General features: G+C 45.3%; 1 protein-coding gene across 1 annotated transcript in view; it reads left to right on the top strand.

Moving 5' to 3' along the window:
- Positions 1-1,030: 1,030 nt before the first annotated feature.
- The window catches only part of ITGA11 (integrin subunit alpha 11), a 167,784-nt gene continuing 141,086 nt past the window's right edge, over positions 1,031-27,728 (top strand). The window contains exon 1 of the mRNA XM_043493798.1: positions 1,031-1,222. Coding sequence (XP_043349733.1) covers positions 1,171-1,222 — 52 coding nt within the window. The 5' untranslated portion in view covers positions 1,031-1,170. The remainder of the gene's footprint in view (positions 1,223-27,728) is intronic.

Below are 27,728 nucleotides of genomic sequence, written 5' to 3'. Positions count from 1 at the left end.
GTGATGTGTGGTGGGACCCCCGCTGTGGAACTCCATGCCAAGGGAGATTGTATTGACCCTGAGTTTAGCTGTGTTCAAATCAAATAGTGAGGCTGTCTTTCTCGCTAAAGCCACCTCCACAGTCGTCATGACTCCTTCTACTCCAAAACGACTACCTCCCCCAACACTGCGGGAGGTGGTCGTGGAGTAGAGCAGCCTTTGGATTTTGCCGTGCTTGGCTGCTGGATGCAGCTCAGGTGCGATAGGTACCGCTGAACTGCCTTCGATAAGTTAGATCCGCACAGTCGTTACTGGGCTGATGGTGACCAAGCGAAGCGGCACTTTGTGCACAGCAGAGGGGACAATCAGGTCTTGGGGGATTCATCTCAGAGCATAGGGGGATGATCATGGCTATTGGACAATTGTGAAGCCTTTATCTCTCCCTGGTCCCCTGTGAGATTCCCGGCTATGTTGTTCTAGGTGCCTGGCTGGGAGGCAAGCATGAACTTCAGGCTATAGCAAAAGTGCTGAATAACAATGAGATAAAACTTAGCCTGAGCACTCACCAGGCAGGCATTTTCAATAGAGACCTGCACGGTTCCAGGTACAGCCAGGTCAGTCCCTCAGGAAGAATTCCCTGCTAAGCCCTGGCACCCCAGCGGACTGCTCTCTCTCCTACCTACCAGGAAGCATAATGAGAATAGATCTTAACAGAAGGTAAATGCAATGGCTCAGACTGAACCCTGGTGTAACTCTCCAGTGACCAGTAGGATCAAGAGCCAGCACTGATCTCGGCTTCAGCTATATTATTTTGTCATCAGAAATGATTGTTCTGTGTAGGAAGAAATAATCTTTCCTTGCCCTGGAAGGCATAAGTGCCCTCCCATTGACTGTCTCTCGATGCTGCCCAAGCTGAGGTATCTGAGCAGGAAGTCTGGGGGAGAGGGGTCCTGGCAGGACAGGCAGTCAGGGTGGACTCTCTGCAAAGCATGTCCTCTCTTCAATCCTCTCATGCTGTACCTCCTACAAGTTCAGCTTGTCCCTCCCACTCATTCCCAATGAGCAGCTTCTGGCAGGGAGCTGGGAAAGGCTGGGGATAAGTGGAAGCTTTTTTCAGAGTAAGGCTACCACTCTGGCTCGGTGCCTCAAGCGGATGGTAGGAGTAGGGTACCAGAAGCCTCTAGCACTCACATGGACTTCTACAGAGGGCTCTTTGTAGCCTGGGCTCTCAGCCTCCTACCAGGTAAGCTCCCTCTCCTCTCTACAATCTGCTGAACTCTAGAAAGCTTCTGTCAGGGCTGAAGGCACGACGGCAGCAGGAAGCTTTAAAAAGGGGGGAAATTGATTTTTTTTCTTATGTTGGTAACCAAAGGAAAAACAGCCTGAGAAAGCCACAGTTTAATAAGGCCGTTGGTCAATTAGTGAAAGGTCTACAGTAAACAAGGAGGGGTAAAGGAGGGGATTTTTCTCCAAAAAGTTGAAAGGGATAAAATCTTTCGCTCGCCTCCTGAGGGATGACTGGGAATGACGACGAGAGAACTCTTTTGAGTAAAGCACTCACAGCTCGTCATCTGGGCTACATTGCATGTGGGATTAGTTTGTATCTTTTTTTTTTCCCTTACGGAGAAAATGGAGAAAATACTTTCAAACAAAAATGAAGTCTCAAAGACTGTGCTAAGTTTGGGGTTGTAGTGGCAGCTTGTCTTCAGCAGCACAAAAGGGGGCTGAGCATGGGGAAGGTGTTGGGGGCTAAATAACCTCTGGGTGCTGAGATTTTAGGTGCTCGTTTCATTTTAAGATGTGAGTTTGCAGCCTTCCTTCACATATGGTTCAGTGCGTGGCTGCATAAACCGTATTGAGTTACAGCGGGGTGGGGGTGGGGGGTGGATTGTGCTTACTGTTGGCCACATGCCTGTGAGTTTAAGTTCAGTTGTTACAGAAAGTGAGTCCCCGCAGTAGTCAGTTTTGCTGCCATTAGACTTGCCAGTTTTCCAGGCACAGCCCTACCTTAGGAGCAAAGGGGACCGTGACTCTGCTTTGCGCTTTAGAACCAAAGGGAAATCTTTCTGCCAGCTAGGAAGAAGCTGCTGCTGTTGCTAACTACATTACACACCTCAATATGTTGCTAAGGGCCGCATGGGGGTCTCGTGTGCCACTGTAAACACTTCTAAACATCCTGAGGGAATGCGTACATATTTTTTCTAATTGCACAATTACTTGATGAGCTAAGGAAAGCTGCAAGGAAGCTGCCTTTCTTTTCCTAATACAGAACATGTGTCTAAGCCTTGCACGTGGACAAAATGTTGTCCGCTTTGCACACAACTCTAAGTGAGGATCTGAGAGGTTTTCACTTTGGACAGCATTCTGCGGTTACTTGCTGCATTTCGGAGATATTACTTCTTACTGTTCTTTTAGACTACGGCAGACTTGCCTTTGAAAATAGGTGGATCGAGTTGCTCTGACATTTGGACAATAGGCACTATACTTAAAACTGCTTACGTGTGCTTTAAAGTCTGCAGCTTAAACTCTTTAAGGAGATCAAGTTATAGACTTGGTTTTATTTTATATTTTTAGACTCCACTTATGGAACACTGTAACTTTTTGGATCTTTTCCTGCAGGCCACACAAATAAATTTAAACCTGACTATTTTGTTATACGTACACTCCAGATGCCATAGTGACATCTGCTGGTGACGACAGAACTCTTTAAGTACAGACATCTGTGGTAAACAGTCTGATGTTTGTTCAAACAGGCAGCAAAAAGAATAACTGAAATAGCAAGAGTCAATTTTTAACTCCCTCTAAAGGATCCAATGGTATCCTTGGTCTGGCATTCCTGTATGTCTTGTCTTGCAGTTAACCCAGGTGGGGTGGGATGTGGGGGGGACAGGAAACTAATGATGGCATTTGAATCTTTTGGATGAAGGCACATTTAGTTTTGTATGCTTTATGCACAAAGATAAGACCAACCTTAGAAGAATCATAGAAGATTAGGATTGGAAGAGACCTCAGGAGGTATCTAGTCCAACACCCTGCTCAAAGCAGGACCAACACCAACTAAATCATCCCAGCCAGGATTTTGTCAAGCTGGGCCTTAAAAACCTCCAAGGATGGAGATTCCACCAGCTCCCTAGGGAACCCATGCCAGTGCTTCACCACCCTCCTAGTGAAATAGTTTTTCCTAATATCCAACTAGACCTCCCCCCACTGGAACTAGAGACCATTGCTCCTTGTTCTGTCATATGCCACCACTGAGAACAGCCGAGCTCCATCCTCTTTGGAACCCCCCTTCAGGTAATTGAAGGCTGCTATCAAATCCCCCCTCACACTTCTCTTCTGCAGACTAAATAAGCCTGGTTCCCTCAGCCTCTCCTTGTAAGTCATCACAGCTTATATCACAGCTGTGGAGCAGTAAAATAGGCTGAGCGTGAAGCTGCAGGGTGGAACCAAATCTAAGTATGTATATGTTGAAATAATCCTTTTATCCACATAGGGAGCCATCACATGTTCACAGCTGGATATTGTATCAAGATTTATGTTCTAGTGTGTAAAGTGCTGTCATGTGGTACCTTCCTAGAACAGAAAGAAAGCGAGGACTTTTAAAAGAATAAAAAGAAAAAAAAAGCTACTGCATCAAACTTACTTTGTCTCTTTCACCTTTTAAAGTGGCTGTTTTCAGGCATAATTGGTTTGTGAAAACTAAAGATATTTACACTCTAATTATAAAGACATTGGAAAATGCCACGGCAGCCACTGAGGTATATCCCCTGACTTCACTGAAGTTATCCCTGGGATTGATTTGGCCTAGTACATCTCTATAAAACAGACTTTAAAACTACTTGAAGAACTCAGTGTCCATATCAGTGTGTGTTCCTTTAAGTCAGTTCAGAGTTTTTGAGCAGTGGCATGTGTGTCATGTTACTATGGTGATTAGCTAGTGTTAATAAATAGCGTTGGTCCAACTATTACATAAATGACCAGAAGAGTCAGGCCACTTTCTCTTCTCAGCTGACTGCCACTCTTCCTGAGAACGTACCTTCGAGGGAACTCCATGGAGTGTAATGTCTTTTGCACAGGCAAACAGAGTTGGTGAACAGTGATGATCCATCAGGGACCATTACTTCATATCTGGATCTATGGAGAGTTAGTCTTAGGGCATACAAACAGTAACACCCTTCTCAGATGATCTGAAGCAACAAACAGGGCTGGATCCTGTTCCTAATGAATTCAGTGGGACAGAGATCGGGCCTGTATTGGTTACTAACATTGTGGGTAAAGTGCTGCACATGGGCTTAATAGAAATGGCTTCTCTACGTACCTGCTGATATCAGCTGGCTCTGGATGTGCAGAGTCAATAGATCATGTTGTTGATCACTGACAATGCAACTTGCTGTGACAGGGAGAAGTTGTCAGTTGGCAACACTTTCAATTCCATAAATCAGAGACCCATCTGAAGAAAGCCGAGAAGGCTTTCCCTGATTAGAGAGTTTAGAAAATACCCAAAGAGGTGTCACAGTTCCGTCTTGCATGTTTGCATCTGGCTGGTTTTATCTGTATGACACATTCTGACATAGAGCATCACTGGAACGTTCATAGGTGGGGAAGAAGTCTGAATTTAGATAGTAACCTTATCCAGTAGGGTGCTTGGACCTGTTGATAACCTCTCTTGTTATCTTTATTTGTTGCTTTTGTTATGTAGCCAGTTCTAGACTTGTGTAAGTGAGGGACTCATGAAATAATAGAGCCAGGCATTTCAGAAGGCTATCCCTACAGCAAATTAAGCACTGGTTTTGTAATGTGGACAGATGTCCATGGGAGAATAGGATGAAGCTTCCTGACTCATCTTGTCTTGTGGCCTAAGCTGAGTTTGAACCTAGGACATTAGGCCTTGCACTAGACTGTGTCTGGCTAGTGGCCTAACACTGCGCCACCTAGCCTCCACGCTGCTTTATTTCACTATGAAAGATTTACTCTAACTTCATATTTTTTGTTTTCCACTTTTCCCTCTACCCCACCTTTCTGTTAATCTGGGTAGCTAGAATGTCTGTTTCTAGCTGGGCAGCACATGTGCCGGGAAGGCCCTGACCCCACTGGCATGGGAACGGTGAGCTCTGTGACCATGTTAAAACACTGTTGTCCTAGCGAGCTTCCAGCGTGATTTTCCTGACCAGTGTGCACAGTGTTTATTATTCATCTGGGAAATGTGCTGGGGCTATTATAAAAGTTTGCTACAGAGTAGGTAGGGGCTTGTCTTCATTACATAACCTTATTGGGCTTGAATAAAATTATCAGAAGGTCTGTTAGCTGATACGGTACTGACCACAATTTTGTGGTTAGGCCAGATCATATGCAGTATCGGCCCATAGTGTTTTCAGCAGAGTTTAACCTGCCATGATGGTGAACTTGATTCTCTTTGGTCTACTCTGCACACACAGTCATGGTCAGAATCATATCCTTTAACTTGAATGTTCCCAATTGTGATCAAACACACTAAGATTATTAATGTTGATAAGACTTGGGGAGCTAGTCTATTATTTGGCTTGCATGGTACAGGGAAATCCCCTTTGAACCCTGATAGGCACAGATATGTAGCTGGGTTGGTGTTAAATTGGATCCCAAATGCAATGGGATACCTTGCATGTTCTTCCTCTGTCTCTGCTAGTGCAGTAGCAGTTAACTGGAGCGCTAGCATTTTTATTTTTTTAATGACTGTTGTCCCTGCATTACCAAAAATGATATTCTTGTGGCCCAGCATTTTAAAATAAAGTCACTTCTCTTTTGCTGCTTTTTGAAGGCCAATGAGTTGTAATTGGAAAGTGCTCCTACAGTTAATGACCTGTGGCTGCTTCCTAAAGATCTTGTGGGTAACCACAAACATTACAGAACATTAATTTGTAATTAGAGATTTTTACATCTTTGCTTCTTATTACCTTGTTTTCGATCTACACCCATGTCAGCATCCATAAAGAAAACTCATTTTGTTCCCTAATCCCACATTATGGACAATGGCTTTTAAAGAACTGGAATCTCTGAGTTTTAGCCTTTTTTGCCTATAGTATATCAAGTAGTTTAGGAGCTTGTTGGGCTCTTTCCTGACAAGATCTTGGATATTTTGATACTTTCAGCATTTTATTTCACTTGTAGGCGGTAATGGCTGGGTTTACTGCAAGGTGATAAATTGTAGTCAGCTAATTTCTATGTGTCGTCATCGTTACTGCTGTGTGATTCACCGCCACTGCTTTCTAAGCTTTCTCCCCGTTTAGGGTTGAGTAGCAGTGCCCATGTGTGTACTTTGCTACAAGGGATGCTGCACCTCAGATCTGGGCTTTAGTTACTGGGTAGGACCTGTTTCAGAGTAGCAGTCGTGTTAGTCTGTATTTGCAAAAAGAAAAGGAGTACTTGTGGCACCTTAGAGACTAACAAATTTATTTGAGCATAAGCTTTCGTGAGCTACAGCTCACTTCATCGGATGCATTTGGTGGAAAAATGCCAATTTTTTTCCACCAAATGCATCCGATGAAGTGAGCTGTAGCTCACGAAAGCTTATGCTCAAATAAATTTGTTAGTCTCTAAGGTGCCACAAGTACCACTTTTCTTTTTGGGTAGGACCCTGAAGTGAAAATAGTCCATTGAGGTTGAAGTCCCAGACCAGGATGTTTGACCTCGGCATGCACCAGGCTTTGTGCAGATGTGAACTCCCCACCTGCCACGTGCACAGTTCTCGTCTCCACATCTCGGGAAAGGGTCGACCCTTGATTCTTTGGAGCCCAGTGGGATCTATCCTAGCTCATGTTGTTGTTCCAATTCTCCTCTTCAAAAGAGTTTCCTTAGTTCCTTTTAATTTGTCAGTGTCCAGAATCCTCCAGCCCCTAAATCATTCATCTGCTTCAACAGCAAACTTGTGGGATCCCTCTCCCAGGGAAAAGTGCCCGGGGGTGGGCCCTGGAGGGAAGAAAACACCACCAGGCTCCACTCTACAAGTCCCTGTCAGAGGTTGACCCTCTTCCCCCCCACCTCCACAAAGTGGGCAATGGTTTAGCCCCAAACGGAGGTGTCTAGTAGAAGCACCAGCCCTTGCTTCACTCTTTCCCCCGGTCTATGTAAGGGGACTGTTGCCCCCTTACTAACATTCAGTGGGGGTGTTTTGGTTGGCTAGCTCCCAGTACTAAAAGGGGAAGGGTCTATGGGAAACCAGGACCCTGAGACTGATAAACCCCAGGAACAATGGGGAGAGGACAATGCTCCAGGTCAGCCTGAATGACAGGGCGGGCAGGCTAATCAGGGAGTCAGGAGGCCAGGGAGGTTCCATCCTCCATGTGAGCTGGATTTGCCTGGGTCAGACACAGTGGGGCCGAGCTGAGGAGCAAGCAGGGGCCCGAGCTGAGCTGGGGAGCAGAGCTGTGCTCCCCAGAGGGACCAGAGAAGCAACCCAGAAAGAGCAGACCCTGTCCTGGGAGCAGAGCTGCAGCCCCAAAGCCAGAGGCACAGCCCAGAGAGAGCAGACCTGTCCTGGGAGCAGAGCTGTAGCAACCAGAGGCAGAGGGGCCAAAGAAGCAGCCCAGGGAGCTGGAGGCAGAGCAGCAGCAGCAGTGCAGAGACCGAGTGGTGGGGCTGGGGCTGGAGCAGTCCGGAGCTGGGTGCAGTGAGCAGCTGGGAGACCGAGGGGGACCCTGGGCAGCAGGCCCAGCACAGGGAGACGCCTCAGCCAAGAGGCTCTGCAGGCCAGGCTTGGAACGTAACCCCGACCGGGCGGGGGTGACACTGGGAAGAAGGGTCGTACCACAGAGAGCCTGAGAGCGTGTGCCCACCACCAGAGCAAGTGTCCAACCCACAGCATCCCTGCAGCATGGCCAGGGCCGGAGAAGAAGGCCTGGGACTTACAAGGAACAGACTGTGAACTGCCCTGACATTCCAGAGACACTGTCCGTGATGTTCCCTGCCACAGAGTGGGCTGATGTGTTTCCTTTAACCTTTCCCATTATTCCTTATTCTTTTTAAAATTAATTGTTGATTAAATAACTTGCATTTGCTTTAACTTGTATGTAATGGTCAGTGGGTCAGAGAGGTGTCCAGTGCAGAGAGAGTACCCTGGAGTGGGGACCCCCTAGCACCTGTCCTAGGTGACCACAGCAGGGTTGGGGGTCAAGCCCCCCCAGGAATCCTGGGCCCAGCCTTGTCGGGGTTACGAGGACTCAGCCAGACAGGAGAGTGGAAGGGGAGTCCTCAAGGGCAGGGAGGCCACTGGGTAAAGGAAGTGGGAGTGAGGACTCGGATCCTTTTGCTAGCCTACTTCACCAGGGTAGTGCAGAAGCCAGGAAAGTTCCCCACAATAGCGGGACTATTCCCCTGCTTACATAATTGGCGTCACGAACAGGATCCTATCCACAGGGTACACCACATTGGTTTACTGGTTGAGTTCTGGTAGCACTGTCCAGACCTGGTCAAGAACCCTACCATGGCTAGAATTGAAGAACTACGGGCCCAGTTTGCTGAACTTCAGCGCAGATTATCAGACCAAGCGGAGGCATTACAGCAAGCTAGAACAGAGAGACGTCTTATCACTGGCTAAGGCAGTAATAGACCAACAGGCAGCAGAAGCTAAGAAATCCCCTACTATTTATGTCCCATGGGAGTGGAAGGTCACGGAGTTTGGTGGCTTCCCGGCTAGACCAGGAGACATTACGTTAGAGGAGTGGGTCAAGTCAGTGAAGGCAGCTCTGCATGTGCTAAGAGTACCTGAAGAAGATCATGTGGACTTCATAGAGGAGCACCTCAAGGGCCAGGCCAAGGCCACAGTAAAGTTCATGGCAATGAGAGACAAGAAACATGTGAAAAAGGTGTTTGAACTCCTCCTGGAAGTGTATGGAGATAAGGTGCCAATTGGAACCCGACTAAAGGAGTTCTTTGAGTGAAAGCAGGAGCCCGGTGAAACTACCCGGGCATATACATATGACCTCCAGGAGAGAATGAGCAAACTGGAGCAGTGAGACCCTCAACAAGTTCCAGACTCAGATATGGTTCTGAAAGAGCAGTTAGTGCTGGGGCTCCAGGATGATTCCCTCCACCGCGAAATGAAAATGAGGTTTAAGGAAGAGCCCAGTAAGAAGTTTCATGAACTCATGCAGGCTGCCATTATGTAGTCAGAAGAAGAGGAAGTTCCTGTGACAGAGACAGCCAAGCCTAACCCCCGTACACGAAGTGGGGGCCTAGTGAATGCAGCTGCTGGGGAAAAGGCCTTGCCCCAAACACAGTTAACACTGGAAAGTTTAAGTAAGGCTTCCCAAAAACTGGCGGTCTAACAGGAGGAGATGATAAAAGTGATGACTGAGTTAATGAAGGAAAAACATCCCATTAGTATGTCAAAGTATCCAAGGGCACCGGGATCCCGAAGAGCCCCCCTAAAGGATGAGCTGGGAATGTCCCCTGAGAAGGAGAACAGAGACCCAGGCACTGAAAACCAATGGGGCACCAGGAGCGAGTGGCCCATCTGCAGTAGAAGGCCAAGCCGTGGCAGAAGGATTCCGAGGCCTCTCCTTGGTGGAAAATCTCTCTGCACACAGCGTTGAAAGGAACGTGGGCAGTGCCAGCATATCTAGTGACTTCTGTAAGCGAGCGTTTGGAGACTGTCTAACTGCTGAAGTATGTATTGCAGGGGTGAAGACCAGGTGTTTGTTAGATACTGGCTCTGAAGTCACCGCCATTACTGAGTCGCATTTTCAAAAATATTTGAAAGACAAGGATCTGACCATGCACAGCACACAGTTTGTATGTCTAACAGCAGTTAATGGACTGGCAATCCCAGCGGTGGGATGCCTCGAAGCAGACATAGACTACATGGGCCAGACACTGCCAGGGAAATGCATCTTCATCCTGAAAGACACAGACTCTGAAGTGAGCCATATGGGAGAAGGTGTCCCAGGGATTCTAGGGATGAACATGGTTAGTGAGCTGAAGGAGCTACCGTTGCCAGAAGAAGGAACCAGGAGGATGAACCGTTATGGGCACTCTAAGAAGAATGCTGTGCTGAGTAGAGTACTGGCTCGAGCACAGCGACAAAACCATGCATTGGGCCCTGCGGGGCAAATTGGAAAAGTTAAAGTGGGCAGTGTTATTCCTCCTCGGAGAGGGAAGTTCCTTGACAAACACTGCTGTGTATCAGAAAATATCAATGGATATCGAGCTCTTGTAGGCCTACATCTGGGGTAAACCTACCTAATGGACTTCAGTCAGCCAATGTACTGACTAGTGCCATCAAAGGAAGAGTACCAGTGAGTCTTCTAAACTCAAGCGTGAAGGCTGTGGAGTTACAGCCTCAGGAGGTGATCCCCCAGGTGAAGGTAATGTTTGGGGAGAGGGGAGAACAAGTTATCTTTCCTCAGGAAAGATGTGGTGGGAGACTGCCACTTCCAGTTCAAGTGGCATGACAAGGGCTGATTCCTGCACAGGTGGCTAAATTAAGGGTGTTGCCAGAGAACCATCAAGAAGCCTTTTCAAAGGATGAGGTGACCAATTTCGATGACTGGGTCAAAGGTGTTCACGACAGACCAAAGACAGACAGCGAAATTGCTCTCAGTACAACTAAAGACACAGCCCAAAGTAGGAAAAGGACTTATGATCGCAAGTCCAGTGGGGCTCTCATGAGACCTGATGATTGTGTACCAGTTCATAGCCACAGATGCCAGAGATGTAATAAAATACAGGACAAATGGGAGCCAAATCCACACACTGTGGTCACCCACCACAATCTCTAACTGCCAGTATACGCTATCCAACCTGAACAAGAAGGTCCTGAAAGAGTAGTACATAGGGACCAGCTAAAGCATTGGACTTTTAGTCTTACCAGGGCTCATAGGAGGCATAGAGCAGCATTTCCGGAGGAGACTAAAACCAACTGGGTAAACCCAAACCCTAATGGGAATGGCCAGATCCCTCAAACTCACCCAGTTTTACCTGAGAACAGGGAAATAGAAAATATGAGTAATGAACCACCAGTTTTAAGAAGGTCCCAGAGGGCTAATAAGGGTGTACTTCCTCTTCGACTTAGAGATGATTATGTTACTGGTTCTATGAAATGTTTTAATGAATATTTTTATGTATAGTATGAAGAAGTAGATGTGAAATGTTAAATATGTTAAATGTTCTTTTGATAATTGTTAATGGGTTTATTATATGATACAATGTGGGTATATTGCAAAAAGAAAAGGAGTACTTGTGGCACCTTAGAGACTAACACATTTATTTGAGCATAAGCTTTTGTGAGCTACAGCTCACTTCATCGGATGCATTCAGTGGAGAATACAGTGGGTATATTGTTACTTTGGGGCCCGGATGTACTGATTGAATATTGTGGCTGTGGCAGAATTTTAGCAAGGGGGAATTTAAGGGGACTGTTGCCCCCTTACTAACATTCAGTGGGGGTGTTTTGCTTGGCTAGCTCCCAGTACTAAAAGGGAAGGGTCTATGGAAAACCAGGACCCTGAGACTGATAGTCCCCAGAAACAATGGGGAGAGGCCAATGCTCCAGGTCAGCCTGAATGACAGGGCGGGCAGGCTAATCAGGGAGTCAGGAGGCCAGGGAGGTCCCGTCCTCCATGTGAGCTGGATTTGCCTGGGCAGACAGAGTGGGGCCGAGCTGAGGAGCAAGCAGGGGCCCGAGCTGAGCTGGGGAGCAGAGCTGGGCCAGATCCAGAGGGACCAGAAAAGCAGCCCAGAGAGAGCAGACCCTGTCCTGGGAGCAGAGCTGTAGCAACCAGAGGCAGAGGGGCCAAAGAAGCAGCCCAGGGAGCTGGAGGCAGAGCAGCAGCAGCAGTGCAGAGACCGAGTGGTGGGGCTGGGGCTGAAGCAGTCCGGAGCTGGGTGCAGTGAGCAGCTGGGAGACCGAGGGGGACCCTGGGCAACAGGCCCAGCACAGGGAGACGCCTCAGGCAAGAGGCTCTGCAGGCCAGGCTTGGATCATAACCCTGACCGGGCGGGGGCGACACTGGGAAGAAGGGTCGTACCACTGAGAGCCTGAGAGCATGTGCCCACCACCAGAGCAAGTGTCCAACCCACAGCATCCTGCAGCACGGCCAGGGCCGGAGAAGAAGGCCTGGGACTTACAAGGAGCAGACTGTGAACTGCCCTGACGTTCCAGAGACACTGTCCGTGATGTTCCCTGCCACAGAGCAGGGTGATGTGTTTCCTTTAACCTTTCCCATTTTTCCTTATTATTTTTAAAATTAATTGTTGATTAAATAATTTGCATTTGCTTTAACTTGTATATAATGGTCAGTGGGTCAGAGAGGTGTCCAGTGCAGAGAGAATACCCTGGAGTGGGGACACCCTAGGCCCTGTCCTAGGTGACCACAGCAGGGTTGGGGGTCGAGCCCCCCAGGAATCCTGGGCCCTTGTCGGGGTTACGAGGACTCAGCCAGACAGGAGAGTGGAAGGGGAGTCCTCAAGGACAGGGAGGCCACTGGGTAAAGGAAGTGGGAGCGAGGACTCGGATCCTTTCGCTAGCCCACTTCACCGGGGTAGTGCAGAAGCCAGGAAAGTTCCCCACAATAGCGGGACTATTCCCCCGCTTACACATAGGAGAAGGCTCAGGGGCAGGAGGGCATCCCTCCCTCCTGGCTATGTCCTGCCACGTGCAAGGCCAATAGATGCCCTGACAATCAGAGCATGAGCTAAGGTAGGGTTGAATACAGCCCCAGGCTAGAGCAGACACTAGATCTTCTGGATGCGTGAGCTGTGCTCTGCCCTGGCTTCTAGACCCCTACTCTTCCCTTTCTCCTTGGAGCCACACAGCATCTCCCTGACACACTGCTACCACGGCACCCCCTCCGAGGGGTACCCCACTGTGGGAAGAGCTGTCCGAAAAGGTCAGTAGCCTCGGGCTACGTTAACCCCCTCACGGTTTTACCATTCGTTGTACAGGGAGGACCACTGTGTGTTGCTCTAGTGCTCATTTCCTCTCCTTCAGTCCAAACATCTTCCTACTCACATAGAGCCCTTTCCAGGGCCAGGGCAGGCAGAGAGGGGCCACAGAAGCTGCTGGTGTCCCCTTGGCAGATGAAATACCCAGGGAAGAGGGACTCAGCTGAGACACCTGTTAGGCTGGGTAGCTGTAGCTCCCTTCCATAGCCTTTTGCTTCATTCCACATTTCTGTCACGCTCGGATTACGCAGGGAATGCTCTCCAGTTCTTCCCTGCTCCAACTATACAAACTTTTAAAGCTCTACAGCCACACCTGTTTAGCTTAAGTTGATATAGAATTGTTATCACCGACACAGCAACCTCAAACCATTGCAACAGGCCACATTTTCATTAACATCAAACAAGACTACTCTATAGTGCTTTCTAGAGAGTGGTGAGGTCTATGTTAGAACCAACATCGTAGCCTGTGCAGAACAAACATCAACTACCATCAATAAGAAGACACAATTTGAGAGGCAAAGGCTCAAGTGTTAACCTTCCTTAAGAAAAATCTAGCTCAAATAGCATCCTGATTCTCGAAAACCTAGCCAAGGGGTAGCCCCGAAAACTGGCCAAATCTTACCTTCATGGTGCGTGAGCCACTGAAAAGTAAACCGAGACTGCTTAGTTTCTTTCCACTCATAGGCACAAGTAGGTGGGTGCCACGGCTAGAGTGATAAATGGGGGATTGGAAGTTGTGGATTCAATTCCCTGCTCTGCCATAGACTTCCTGTGACGGTGAGCAAGTCCCTTAGTCTCTCTGTGCCTCAGTTTCCCATCTGCACAATGCAGATAATAGCACTTCCCCTCCACCTTAGAGGGGTTTTACGAGAATAAATCCATTAAAAGATTGTGAGATGCTCAGATATTGTAGTAAAGAGGGTCACAGAAGCACTTTAGAGAAATATACACATTGCATTTCTCCTCTCCTGTCTGTTCTCTTCTTATGAAACCTGCTCTATGAAGCCCTCAGAGACACAAGGGGAATAGACCTAGAGAGGACAGAATCCTTTCAGTGTTGTGTATTCCTTTAGAAGAAAGTCCTTCTGACAGAAGTTGCAAAGCTCCCGTAAGAAGGGAATGGAAATGAAGATGGGGAGAGAGATTTGTGCAGGAGAACTTTTTCTTTCGGAGAAAATGGTAGCTTTTCTTCCCAGTGTTTCCCAGATGTATTTTTAATCTTGCATGCTTGAGCTAACGAGTATCAAGAGTTTGTACTAAAGAAAAATTCCAGTAGGACAAGAGATATTTGAGGCTTCCGGGTTTGACAGCATTGCAAGCTAAACTTGTGGGATTTTGGCACTATTTATGACTATGATGTCACTTCTGACAAGAAAATAAGGTGTGGTTCTTCAGATTGTTAACCGTCTCCTTGACAACCTTTCACAAGATTTGTTTTAGTAATTTAATCCAGTTTGAACAGTCTCAGATTTTTCTATTTTGCCTTAAATGCTCTCCTCAACATCTGCGTACATTTTTGAACAGCTTTCCCTCCAGTATATGACGAATTCCACTGACTTTGCCATCTATTTTGTAAATCTTTCCTCCAAATCATTTTCTGTTTTTCACCCCAGATGTGTCACCAGAATCTCACTAAAACTAAACATTTATATGGGGTCTATGAACCTGAAAGATTCCTTTGCTATATTCATAGAGTATACCACCACTGAAATGCAGCTATCCCTGGTTTGCAGGGAAGACCCAAATGGCCCGACAGTGTGGACGGGGAATGTTTGTTGGCCTAGGGTACTAGGTCATGCCCATTCTCTTACAAAAGTGTCATCTGCTCTTTATATGTTCATCTTGCATCATTGAAGTCAATTGGATTTTTGCCCTTGACATCAGAGTCCCAAAAGCCATTCAGAGCCTCTGTTTGTAAGCCTGTGTCTGAAAGAAACCCTCACACAGAGAAAGCCACCTGGTGCTCACTTCATCTACCTGGGGAGGATGAAGAGCTGAGCTGACCCACTCAGTCAGTGTTTGACCCTGAGACTCCACTGAACTTGGATGTTCCCAGCCCGATGCTCCTACCCCTAAACATCCCCTCTGACATTTGCTCTTGTCCTGCCTGGGGAGTTTAATGCCTGGGGAGTTTTCAGCTGTTGTTTGCGTCCGTTTTTTGAAGCTGGAGTTTGTTGACCAGCCTGAGAGCAATGGAATCCTTTGTGAATCTAATTTCTAACAGGCCAGGAGGAGTTTACATTGGAAAAGGCTCCACTGCTGAACAGTGAAAACTTTAGAAAGTTTAGTAATTAAAATGCATTCCAAAATCCATCAGCCACCATTTCTCCTTCACCAAAGAAAAATGTATTTTGTTAACTGACAAAAATGCCTTGACAGTGAAACAGGCGTGCCTGATAAAACGTAAATGACTAATCCAAAAAACAGAGGAGACGTTCTACCTACTGCCAAAGAGTCACCAGTGCCGTCGCTATGTTGTCAACAATGGTAGGTGTGGCTGGAATAAGCAGCAGATGGGGAAACTTTGAGTCTTAGGGAAGCAAGAAATACAAATTCTTAATGGATCAACTGCATGTAGCTCTTGGAGATAAGAGCTGAAATTGTATCTGATATTATGGGATTGATTCTAAGAAAGAAGAAGTGGGGCCGCTATACATTGAGGATGGAGTGGAGGTTAAAGATAATCTAGGCATGGCCCAATATCTAAACAAATATTTTGCCTCAGTCTTTAATAAGGCTAAAGAGGATCTTAGGGAAAATGGTAGCATGACAAATGGGAATGAGGATATGGAGGTAGATATTACCATATCTGAGGTAGAAGCGAAACTCAAACAGCTTAATGGGACTAAATCGGGGGGCCCAGATAATCTTCATCCAAGAATATTAAAGGAATTAGCACCTGAAATTGCAAGCCCATTAGCAAGAATTTTTAATGAGTCTGTAAACTCAGGGGTTGTACCGAATGATTGGAGAATTGCTAATATAGTTCCTATTTTTAAGAAAGGAAAAAAAAGTGATCTGGGTAACTACAGGCCAGTTAGTTTGACATCTGTAGTATGCAAGGTCCTGGAAAAAATTTTGAAGGAGAAATTAGTTAAGGACATTGAAGTCAATGGTAAATGGGACAAAATACAACATGGTTTTACAAAAGGTAGATTGTGCCAAACCAACCTAATCTCCTTTTTTGAAAAAGTAACAGATTTTTTAGATAAAGGAAATGCAGTGGATCTAATTTACCTAGATTTCAGTAAGGCATTTGATACTGTGCCACATGGGGAACTATTAGTTAAATTGGAGAAGATGGGGATCAATATGAACATCAAAAGGTGGATAAGGAATTGCTTAAAGGGGAGACTGCAACGGGTCCTACTGAAAGGCGAACTGTCAGGTTGGAGGGAGGTTACCAATGGAGTTCCTCAGGGATCGATTTTGGGACCAATCTTATTTAATCTTTTTATTACTGACCTTGGCACAAAAAGTGGGAGTGTGCTAATAAAGTTTGCAGATGATACAAAGCTGGGAGGTATTGCCAATTCAGAGAAGGATCGGGATATTATACAGGAGGATCTGGATGACCTTGTAAACTGGAGTAATACTAATAGGATGAAATTTAATAGTGAGAAATGTAAGGTTATGCATTTAGGGATTAATAACAAGAATTTTAGTTATAAGTTGGGGACGCATCAATTAGAAGTAACAGAAGAGGAGAAGGACCTTGGAGTATTGGTTGATCATAGGATGACTATGAGCTGCCAATGTGATATGGCTGTGAAAAAAGCTAATGCAGTTTTGGGATGCATCAGGAGAGGCATTTCCAGTAGGGATAAGGAGGTTTTAGTACCATTATACAAGGCACTGGTGAGACCTCACCTGGAATACTGTGTGCAGTTCTGGTCTCCCATGTTTAGAAAGGATGAATTCAAACTGGAGCAGGTACAGAGAAGGGCTACTAGGATGATCCGAGGAATGGAAAACTTGTCTTATGAAAGGAGACTTAAGGAGCTTGGCTTGTTTAGCCTAACTAAAAGAAGGTTGAGGGGAGATATGATTGCTTTCTATAAATATATCAGAGGGATAATTACAGGAGAGGGAGAGGAATTATTTAAGCTCAGCACCAATGTGGACACAAGAACAAATGGGTATAAACTGGCCACCAGGAAGTTTAGACTTGAAATCAGACGAAGGTTTTTAACCATCAGAGGAGTGAAGTTTTGGAATAGCCTTCCAAGGGAAGCAGTGGGGGCAAAAGATCTATCTGGCTTTAAGATTCTACTCGATAAGTTTATGGAGGAGATAGTATGATGGGATAATGGGATTTTGGTAAGTAATTGATCTTTAAATATTCAGGGTAAATAGGCCTAATCCCCTGAGATGGGATATTAAATGGATGGGATCTGAGTTACCCAGGAAAGAATTTTCTGTAGTATCTGGCTGGTGAATCTTGCCCATATGCTCAGGGTTTAGCTGATCGCCATATTTGGGGTCAGGAAGGAATTTTCCTCCAGGGCAGATTGGAGAGGCCCTGGAGGTTTTTCACCTTCCTCTGTAGCATGGGGCACGGGTCACTTAAGGGAGGCTTCTCTGCTCCTTGAAGTCTTTAAACCACGATTTGAGGACTTAAATAGCTCAGACATAAGTGACGTTTTTCGTAGGAGTGGGTGGGTGAGATTCTGTGGCCTGTGCTGTGCAGTAGGTCGGACTAGATGATCAGAATGGTCCCTTCTGACCTTAGTATCTATGAATCTATGATTCGGCACCACTGAAATCTATGGGAGTTTTGCGTTGACTCATATGGGGATAGAAGCAAGTTCCATAGGGTACATCTTCACTGCAGAGTTATCTCGGGCTCTTCATTGGGTGTTGCCCCTAACCATCCTCCTATCCACACAAAAACCTTCTCACCTGAGTACAGGGGTGCTTTCAACCCAGGCTATCTGGCCCAACTGGGGATATAGGCTAGAGCCTGGTTTCTGCTTTCACTCTGCCCAATAATCAGTGAGGACACAGGTAAAAATCTCTTGAGTGCCAATAGTCCTCCAATGCCTTCCCACAATTCCCCCTGTGTGCCCAGAAAGACAGACACGTTTTCCAACAATGCACTGGGAAAGACTCATAGAATGGCTCTTCATACCTCAGCACAGAGAACCAGAGGGTCTACCCCCAGAAGTCCTAGCGACTCGCACAGGGGAATGCAGCACCAGTGAGGAGGACACAGTAACACGAGTCTGGCTTTGCTGTCTGGCTGCTCACACTTGGGCTAGGGTAACCCGGGTTCTGATCAACCGAGTTAACACACGTTGATAAATTTGATAGTCAATTACTTGACCACACTTTGGTTCATTATGAAATAGATTCAAGAGACCGACTCACACCTTCTTGTCAACTGTTGGAAATGGGCCACCTTGATTGCATTGGCCTCAATAACACTACAAAAGTAATTTTCCTTCCCTTGGTATTCACCACTTCTTGTCAACTGTTGAGAATAGGCCATTTCCACCTTAATTGAATTGGTTCGTTAGTACTGACCCCCCACTTGGTTAGGCAACTCCCATCTTTTCATGTGCTAGAATATATATTCTTCTTACTGTACTTTTCACTCCATGCATCTGATGAAATGGGTTTTAGCCCATGAAAGCTTATGCCCAAATAAATGTGTAGTCTCTAAGGTACCACAAGGACTCCTCGTTGTTTTTGCAAATAATCAGTGTCAATCAGGTTGATTGCTCTAAGCCAATAACAATATAGTACAGGAAAAAGGATCCATACTATATCAGTCTCTGGGAAACCAACTGGTGAAGCGGTGTTACAGCCACCTTAGGCAGAAGATGTGCTCCCCAAGTTACACCCCTAATGCCTCCTTTTTACACCCTGTCTGTTTACAAGTAAAAGGTATTGCATACATCGTCTGAAACTAGACTGAACCAGTCGGGTCTTTGCTTTGTTTTTCTGGCATCATGGTATACCCCTTATCTCTTTGTTCTGAACACATGCATTTCAGGCACCAGAGGGTGTGAAGGCACCTCCTAGGTTTGTACTAGGGTAGGACAATCATGTGGCTTGTCTTCTTCCTTTGGGGCATTTCTGGGTACAGGCCTGTGAGAGTACTTCCCTTTCAGTTGCTATGGTAAAGCACTCACCTGTCCGGATCTTAACAGCTTCCCTGTTTGCTCAAGCCAAAAGTTACTTCAATGAATGCAAGGGGTTATGGGATACTTAGCATAAGTGAGTAGGTGATATAAAATTCACAGGCCAATTTAAGCTATATAGCTGCTATAATATTGGTACTTAATGCTATTTATGTTAATGCATATTAATATATATAAGGTGGGGATAATCCATATTATTGATAGACTATGTACATATGATAGCCAGCATACATTAGTCAGTATTCTGACACGAAAACCTACCTTAAATGTCTCCCTAGCACTTTTCACATGAGCAAGAATTTGAACCCAGTGACCTTGATTCAATATTTCCTCTGCTGGGTAGCACACTCTCTGCAGCTTGGGAACTGCCATTCACCCCAGAAGTAGGTGCAGTTCAGGGGCGTGGGGCTTGGAACGCCTTTGGGGTGAAAGGGGTTGTATAAAGATAAAATAGTATTTTCTCCTGTGACAGTGAAACAAGGAGATGGCATACAGTCCTCAAGTAAATATTGCTGTGATTGGTTTTTAACATGGTCAGTATTTGGGGATAGAACATGGATAAGACTTTCCAAGTCCTAATGGAAAAGAATTAACTCCTCACTGTGTTTAATTTTGTACTGAATATTGAAACAACCTAGCATCAATTTACAGTAAAACAGATTTTATACAATCTCTCTTTTTCTCTGAGATCCTGCCAAGGTTGTCTTGCTCTGACAAAGACCAGACACCATCTTGGTCTCTCATTTTTGGTAAGGATGTTATAGGGTACCAATTATATAAGGCACAATTAATAGCTAATCAAAACATTCATTATAATTTCTTCATTCAACCCCATTCACCAACTACTGTCAAGGCAATTAACAATCACAATGATTTTTTCTGGTTTCCTAACTTCAATGCCCTTTTTCAGTGTTCTTCTAATAAAAATGTATCATCAAGAACATGTTTTGGCTACAGATGTGCTAGGTTGTGATTGTGTGATGAAGTGTTTCTCCATACAGGTTTCAGAGTAACAGCCGTGTTAGTCTGTATTCGCAAAAAGAAAAGGAGGACTTGTGGCACCTTAGAGACTAACAAATATATTTGAGCATAAGCTTTCATGAGCTACAGCTCACTTCATCGGATGCACCCCCATACAGGTTGTGAAAGAGTTATTACTGGCCTGAGAGGTAACCCAGTGGCTTGGGCCAGACCTAATTAGAGATAAAGCACAGCTGGGGGGAGAGCAAGTGCATTTCTCTCTTTCTCCCGCCCCAAATAAAGAGCTGTTAAAAGGCGGAGACCTCAAAGGAGAGGAGGTGTAGTGTTTGCACTCTCTGGGAAGTAGCTTGGACGCAGGCTGAGCTGGAGGAAGCAAAGCTGGCTGGTGGACTGGCTGGTTTCCTTCTCCTAGGGTGAGCTGGAAGCCTGAGTGGAGATGGGTTCTGGGGAGCTGTGGCCTGCCTGAATCCCTTAGCAAAGGAGCGTGCCAGCCGCTGAGCTGGTGGGGTTGATTGCAGCACAGGAGCACAATCTAGAGCAGCAGAGGCTGTTCCGAGGTGGCTGCCAGCTGAAGGTTTGGCTGTTTTTATAATTCTGTTGGGTTTTGGTAAAGGATTCTGTGGTTCTGGAAGCAGTGGTCTGGTTGGAGGGCCGGGACTCTCCTGTGGCTGGAGTAGGCCAAAGGACAGTGGGTAGGCACTGAGGCAAAGATATTGCAATGCTACATCTAGGTATAGGCTACAGCTGTTGTGGTGGCCACCTTGCTTCAGATTGTCTTTGACAACTGTTGAGGAAAATGATTACAAATCCTAGTGTAACAAGGGCAAAAACCAGCTCTTCTCAGCGCATGGGAGAGGCAGATAGATCCACCTTTCATGCTAAGCCTGGGCTCTGGCTGAGCAGAGTGTGGTGCAGGGCCAGAGAGGGAAGGTGTGTTATGCTATCTTTGGGCTCACCCAGAGGGCCAGCTTGCCCCATGGAGTAAGTTAGTGGCCTCAGGCTGGTCTAACTAAGACACTTGCATGTGCTTCCAAGGGGCCATTGTAGAAGCTGTAATGTGCCACAAGGACTCCTCTTTTTGTAGAAGCCTGGGAGCAAACCAAATCGCAACATGTTGTGACCACAGCCATGCCCCTGCTAGCACTCCCTGGCATGGCCCTTAAACCAAGCACTGAGTTGGCAGTGTCCGCTCTACAAAACCAGGGATCTCCTATCCCAGGGAAATCCAGGCATCAGGTGTGAAATTCAGGGGAAAGGGCTTCACACACTTGTGATTCCCGTTAGGAAATAGGATTGGCAGGGACATCTCAGACTTGCCCTCTATGTTTAGTGTAAAAATATCCATGCTTTAAGGACAACCTGGCCATTCAGTGTATTGCTTTGTCTATCACTTGACTCGTATGAAGATTCTCCCTCATGCTGGGTCCTCCCTGAACTTAGGAAAAGTCCCTCTGTTGCAGACCTGCTGCAACTCTGGTGTTGTCTTAAGGGTGAGGTGAGAATACAGAAGCCCATTCCACCTCTTCTGGCCTCCTGATGTCATGGCCCTGAATAAATTCTTATTTTTAAGACTAATTACAGAAGCAGAGGCTCATACTTCATGGGATGAGCGTGGCTTAGTGTGCATGTCACACAGAGCTGGTCTTTCAAGATTCATCAATGTTGCCAAGTCTCGGGGATTTTTACCATGAGCTTTCCAATATTTTAGGCTTTTCCTAAGTTCCCGATCCTGGAGTCTAGGGATTACGTGAGAATCTCAGTTTTCATGGTTTTTTTTTTAAGTAATTTTTCAGCTTTCATGGGTGTGGAGGAATGCTTGAAAATGTGATCCTTAAAAGCTCAAACTCGGAACACAAATAAAAAGAACCCCACATTCATTATTTTAATCTTATGATTCTGGGGAGGCTGACTCATGACTTGTGAATGCATGGGGCTGGCAATGCTGTGTCTCACACAGGATTTTCCAAGAGATCATTTGCAATGTGAGGGGTCTTTTCTCAGCACGAGTAGTAAAATGTAACCAAATTTCATCAGTTTCCAAGTCGGTCTCCCTGATTAAAATTTGTGCCAGTCTTTTGGGGGCTGGCTGGACCGTGCCTTGGGAGACAGCCAAGCCAGAGCCTGTTTTTTACAGTTTGCACTTGTGTGTTAAATTGCCCATTTTACACTTCTCCCTAATAGATTTGATGTATACACTTTACTGCTTAATGAAGCATTAATGCTATTTTTTGTTCTAAATTGCCTTTTATGAATAGTCACAATGGATTACCTTTTTACTGCCAAGTTTCTCGGAGAAGATATGAGTGGTGATTGGGACCAGGCTAGGGCCATATATTAGGTCTGTATGGGTATGTCTACACTGGATTAAAAGACCTGCGGCAGGGCCAGGTCAGCTGACTTGCGCTTGCGGTGCTAAAAATTGCTGTATAGGTGTTGGGCTTTGGCTGGAGCCTGGGCTTTGGGACCCCTTCCCCTCATGGCCCTTCCCCTCCTGGGATCCCAGAGCCTGGGTTCCAGCTGAAGGTCAAGTGTCTACATTACAGTTAAACAGCTCCATAGCTTGAGCCCTGTGAGCCCAAGTCAACTGACACGAGCCAGCTGTAGGTGTTTAACTGCAGTATTGACTTACCTTATGTGCTAAGGATTTTGTCTTTAGTTGTTCTTTGGAATAACATAAAGCAACTGTGTAAGAGCATTCTTCTACAGGTGGATAGCCAGGGACAGATTTTATGCCCAATGGTCTGCAAGATTAAAGGTCCATACATGCAGATGCAACTGTATGTTTAAGTCCTAAAGCACGGAAGGATGGTGCTGCACTCTTCCTATGTTATAAAATTGGGAAAAGTAGAAAAACAAGGGCCCAGCATTTCAGTCTTCAATAGACAAAACTCCCATCTCTGTACATTGAGACCTTTATCTATGTAAGTTTCACTGGTGTAAAACTAGAGAAACTCTGTTGAAACTCAAGCATCCAACCTATGCAAAGGCAGAAGGGAGCTCAACTGTGTCTTATATCCCATCGAGCACTTACTCTGTTGACTACAAAAATATAATGATCTAGGTAGCTAATCTTCTTGAGAATGCAGTTTAGTTACTGACACACATGTACGTGGAGATGGATCTTGCTGTTTTGCATATTTGAAACTAGGGATGTCTGAAAATTTTCCATCTAAACTGTTTATCAGTTTTCAATTTTTTTCATGAAAACTTGACATTGTAATGTTTTTGGCTGAAAATTCTTTGATATTTTGGTGTGTAGAAGAAAAGCTGACATTTTCCGTGGCAAACAACTCCATTTTCCAACCAGCTCTCATTTAAACCTCATCTGTTAATACAGGGCCAGATTCTCCACAATCTGACACAGGTGTCAATTTTCAGTAACTCCCACATATAAGCCAGCAAAAGGAAAATGAGCCATTAACAGAGACTCTTAAAGCAGCCAAGGAGATTTGATTGCCCCATTGCCATTAAAATACTCCAGGCAGCTTTGAAAATCCCAATCCTTGCTTCTGTTACTTTTCACAGAGTTTTCGATTCTACATACAGGAGCAGATTCTTCTCTTGCTTACACTTCTGTGAATCAGGAGTAACTGCACTCTGCACTGAAGACAGTGAAGTTAACCAGTGTAAATGGATCAGAGACAGGCCCACTATTCTAGATCTTCTGTCTTGTTTTTTCTTCATGATACCTTTTGGATTATACTGCTGTTGGTAATATTGCCCGGATTGCATCCAGCAGGTATTGGATAAGTTGCAGCAGTTTTTAGTTAAACTGGATATTGTTTTTAGCATTTAAAAAAGATCAGTCTAGCCATAAAATTTTGTATACAGTCTCCATGTCTCATCTTCTCTGCTGTCTAGAATTTCTTCTAACCGGTTTTAAAGGGTCTTACCTCCATTTTCTTTGGCTAGACTGAGGAGTTTCTCTGGTCATGAAGACCAATTTCAGAGTAGCAGTCGTGTTAGTCTGTATCCACAAAAAGAACTAGAGTACTTGTGGCACCTTAGAGACTAACAAATTTATTAGAGCATAAGCTTATATATAATCTTCTTATTATATGTTCCATTCTATGCATCCGATGAAGTGGGCATCTAGCCCACTAAAGCTTATGCTCTAATAAATTTGTTAGTCTCTAAGGTGCCACAGGTACTCCTGTTCTTTCTGCTCATGAAGTCAGTGTTGCAGATTAGTTACTATGGATACAAAGGAGCAGATTTACACCTAACATTCTTATCTGTAAAAACACTTTTCCATCCTGCATTTTCATCTGAGAAACTCCAATCTTAACCTCTGGCCGAGCCCTTATTTTCCATTTTAAAAAAGGCTGGTCCCCCAGGACATGCTGTTGCCAAGTGGTCACCTTTAAAATGGTCATTTACTAACCATTACCACAACATAGAATATGACACCCTGCAGCTATTTCCTGCCCTATGGGGAACAGAAATGTTGTGGTATCTTAGATACCTCACTGGAGTAATGTTCACTTCTTTTAATTGTCCTCCCAAGGCATTCTTTTCCTATTCAGTTCTCTGATCATATGCATCTAATGTAAAGAGATGTAGGGTCTCTTTTCAGGTGTTTGGGTGCCTACAGGTATTTGTGAGCAATATTTATATGTATATTTCAGCAATAAAGAGTTCTGCAAAGGAACAAATGACAGCATTAGGATGGAAGTCAAAGTGTGATGTGGCTCACAAAATCCAGGAACCATGACTTTGCTGGTTTGAAGATATAGGGAGGATAGCACGACAGGAGAGGATGGTAGGAAACCAGAGGAAGCAATAGATGGATTGCATCAAAGAAGGTGGTAAGCAGGTGGACTTTAGTGCTGCCTCGGACAGATTAAGATGACAAATGCTTGGGATGGGGGAAAGAAGAAGTAAAGAGATCCATGGTGAAGATTATATTTTAAACAAAATCTCCTCTAGGAGGTGAGCAGTATGTGTACATGTAGGAGGTTGGCATTGTGTTCAGACACGAGTCAGCATATATATGACTTGTGCAGTATAATACTCTTAGCAACAGATAAACTGTTTCTTCTGGGCAAGAAACAATAAGCTGTGTCATCCATATCTGGAAGATGCCCCAACTCCAGACTAATGCTGCTAACAGCCTCACACATGCATTGAATGAGAGAGGACAAGATGAGAATAACCAGGAATAACAATTGCTAAGCACAACACTTTGGGTCTTGACAAGAAATAGGAATGAGTCCATTTGCAAGCAGCCCTGTCTAATTCTCCCAAGATCTACAGACAGGTCAGCAGCATCTTTGATTTGATTATCATAGGCAACAAATAGCTCTAATTATATTAGCATGGATACTTGACTTTTTCATCCATTACTAGAAGGTCATCAGTCCTCCCCACTCATGCAATCTATTTACCCAACTCCATACCCTGCCTGTCAAAGGGTCAAGGAGATCTGAGAGAATTTGTCTGGGCATAAACAATCTTTTCCTCTAAAGGGCCGGTTAGAGTGTAAGTCAAGTTTCATGAGCATAGGTAGAGCCAATGCTGCTTTAAGAGAGGCCAGCAGCTTGCCCTCCTAATGGGTGGTGGTGCCAATCTGCATGAACCCTGGGCCAGCGTCTCCTCCTTTGCCTTCCCCAGACAGAATGTAAATCTGGAGCACAAGTGGTGGCCCAAAATTCCCCCAAAACCTCGAGAAACCCAGAGAACACTACTGGCCAAAGCTCAAATAGAGCTGATATAGCGCTTGTCCCTCCAAGGGTATAGACAGGTTGATCTGAATCTTCTCAGTGAGAGGAACTCAAATTAGCTAGTAAAGCGACATCGCCACTACTAACCAACCTGTCCATTGTTTCAAACAAATCTATTGATATTTGTTGGAGGCAAGAAAACTGCTCTTGCAGTATTATCCAATCAGGTTTCAGTGATCCATGCAAAGGGGGGGCTTCAGCTTCAAACAGGGGCAACCCTGTGGACCAGTGACGTTGGTATACTCAGCATAAGCAATTGATCCGTGACGTTCCGGCCTCCCGAGAAAGGCACAGGCGAAATCTATAGAACTGACTTCAAACATTTCAAACTTGGCTCGTATCTCTTTTATTCTTTTGTCAAACATCGTCGCCCTTCTAGTCTGCTGCCCTGCAGAACACAAAAGAGGAGTACATGTGGAGAGAGAGAGGAAGGATTTGATTTGATTCCATCACGTTATGCACGGTGGTTAATGTTTTCCCTGTAGCACCTGCTCTGTTGGTGTGTCCCTGTGAAATGCACGCTGGCTTAGAATTGTTAGGGTAGCTCCATGGAAACAGCTGACTATGATCAGAAAGTGTGTCTGCTGATTAAGCATTTATCTTATTTAAAAAAAAACCCATACTTTGTTGTAGTTAAACCATTGCTGATGGTGACGTGTCTTTACAAATGATAAAATCAAGACTTTACATTCCAAGGGATGATATGGGTGCACACAGCATAATGGATACACACAGCTAAGAGAGCATCAGGAAATGTCAGATTATTCTTCCATTTTTATAAATCTTTGCATGCTCCATTATGGATTTACACAGCAAAGAAATAGCCATTTACATTTATATCTGTGCCTGGCCCCAAATTTCTGGATGACAAGAAATGCCTCTTAGGTTAGCAGGGCGAGCCAGAAATAGATTATTCACACTTTCTGTACAGAAGAAAACACTGGAGACCATAGTACAGCACAAATAAAAACCAGACCCCTTCATTTCACTCAGAACAATTACAGTTCTTGAACTAGATCAAGACATATTTCATCATTCCTTTTCACAGTCTGGACACGGTAAGAGAGAGAGAAATTTTCACATCCCATTGTCAGTCTTCTTTCTATTTACATTCCAGCTCTCTTGAGCTCTCATGCAGCAATAAAATAGGTCCCTAAAGAAAACCCTATAGCACACAAAGAATTTAGTGTGTTGGTTTATTTTAGTGACCACAAAATACCACCCATACAAAAATGTGTGTTTTGACCCTACCTTTCTTAGACAGTCAAAGTTCTGATGGTGAATTTGGTTATCATTGCAAGCTAACTATTTTTATTCTTTTTGGGTGAGTTCGTTACACTGCAGACATCCCACCAGGTTTGCATCATAGTAGTTCTTTGAGATGTTAATGCTGAATTAGATGGGGACTTGGACCAAATGCTTATGCAGGGGAATAAGGGGGAGGAAGAAATTATTTAAAACCTGGGCTGGCTACTTGGCTCTTGGAGCAAAGGAGAAAAAGGGCGTTGTGCACCTGCTTACCACCTCCCCCGTGCAGGTGACTGGGATGTAGGACAGGAGGGGCAGGGAAGGGCTGGAGCCTTAGTTATCTCCCAATGTGCTAGCCTGGAGAGTTGAGCCACTTCAAGGACTAGTACAGGCCATCAGCAGGGCTGGCACCCTAATTCTTCTCCAGAGCCAGGTGAAAGAAGGGAGGGAACTGAGTCTCCGAAGTACAGTGTCTCCTGGGGTGATGCAGTTTTCACATTGTCCCTTGCTCAGGACTGTCCTAAAGTTACAGCTAATGATATAAACAAAAATGCACTTTAAGCTGAGACTGGTCTGAGGCACAAAGCTGGGCTGGGCATGGAGATTCAAGCCGGTCCTAAACTTCTCCAAACTCTGCTGATGGTCACAGCAGAGGGGTTTGGATTCTGGACCAGCTGTACTGCAGAAGGGGGCCTCTTAGTGAAGACAGCAGGTTTAATGCAGGTTTAAGCATACA

This window comes from Dermochelys coriacea, chromosome 10 (assembly GCF_009764565.3).
Source record: "Dermochelys coriacea isolate rDerCor1 chromosome 10, rDerCor1.pri.v4, whole genome shotgun sequence".
NCBI classification, from domain to species: Eukaryota; Metazoa; Chordata; order Testudines; family Dermochelyidae; genus Dermochelys; species Dermochelys coriacea.
Note: the sequence above shows the minus strand (reverse complement) of the source record. Positions and strands in the feature narration are given on the sequence as shown.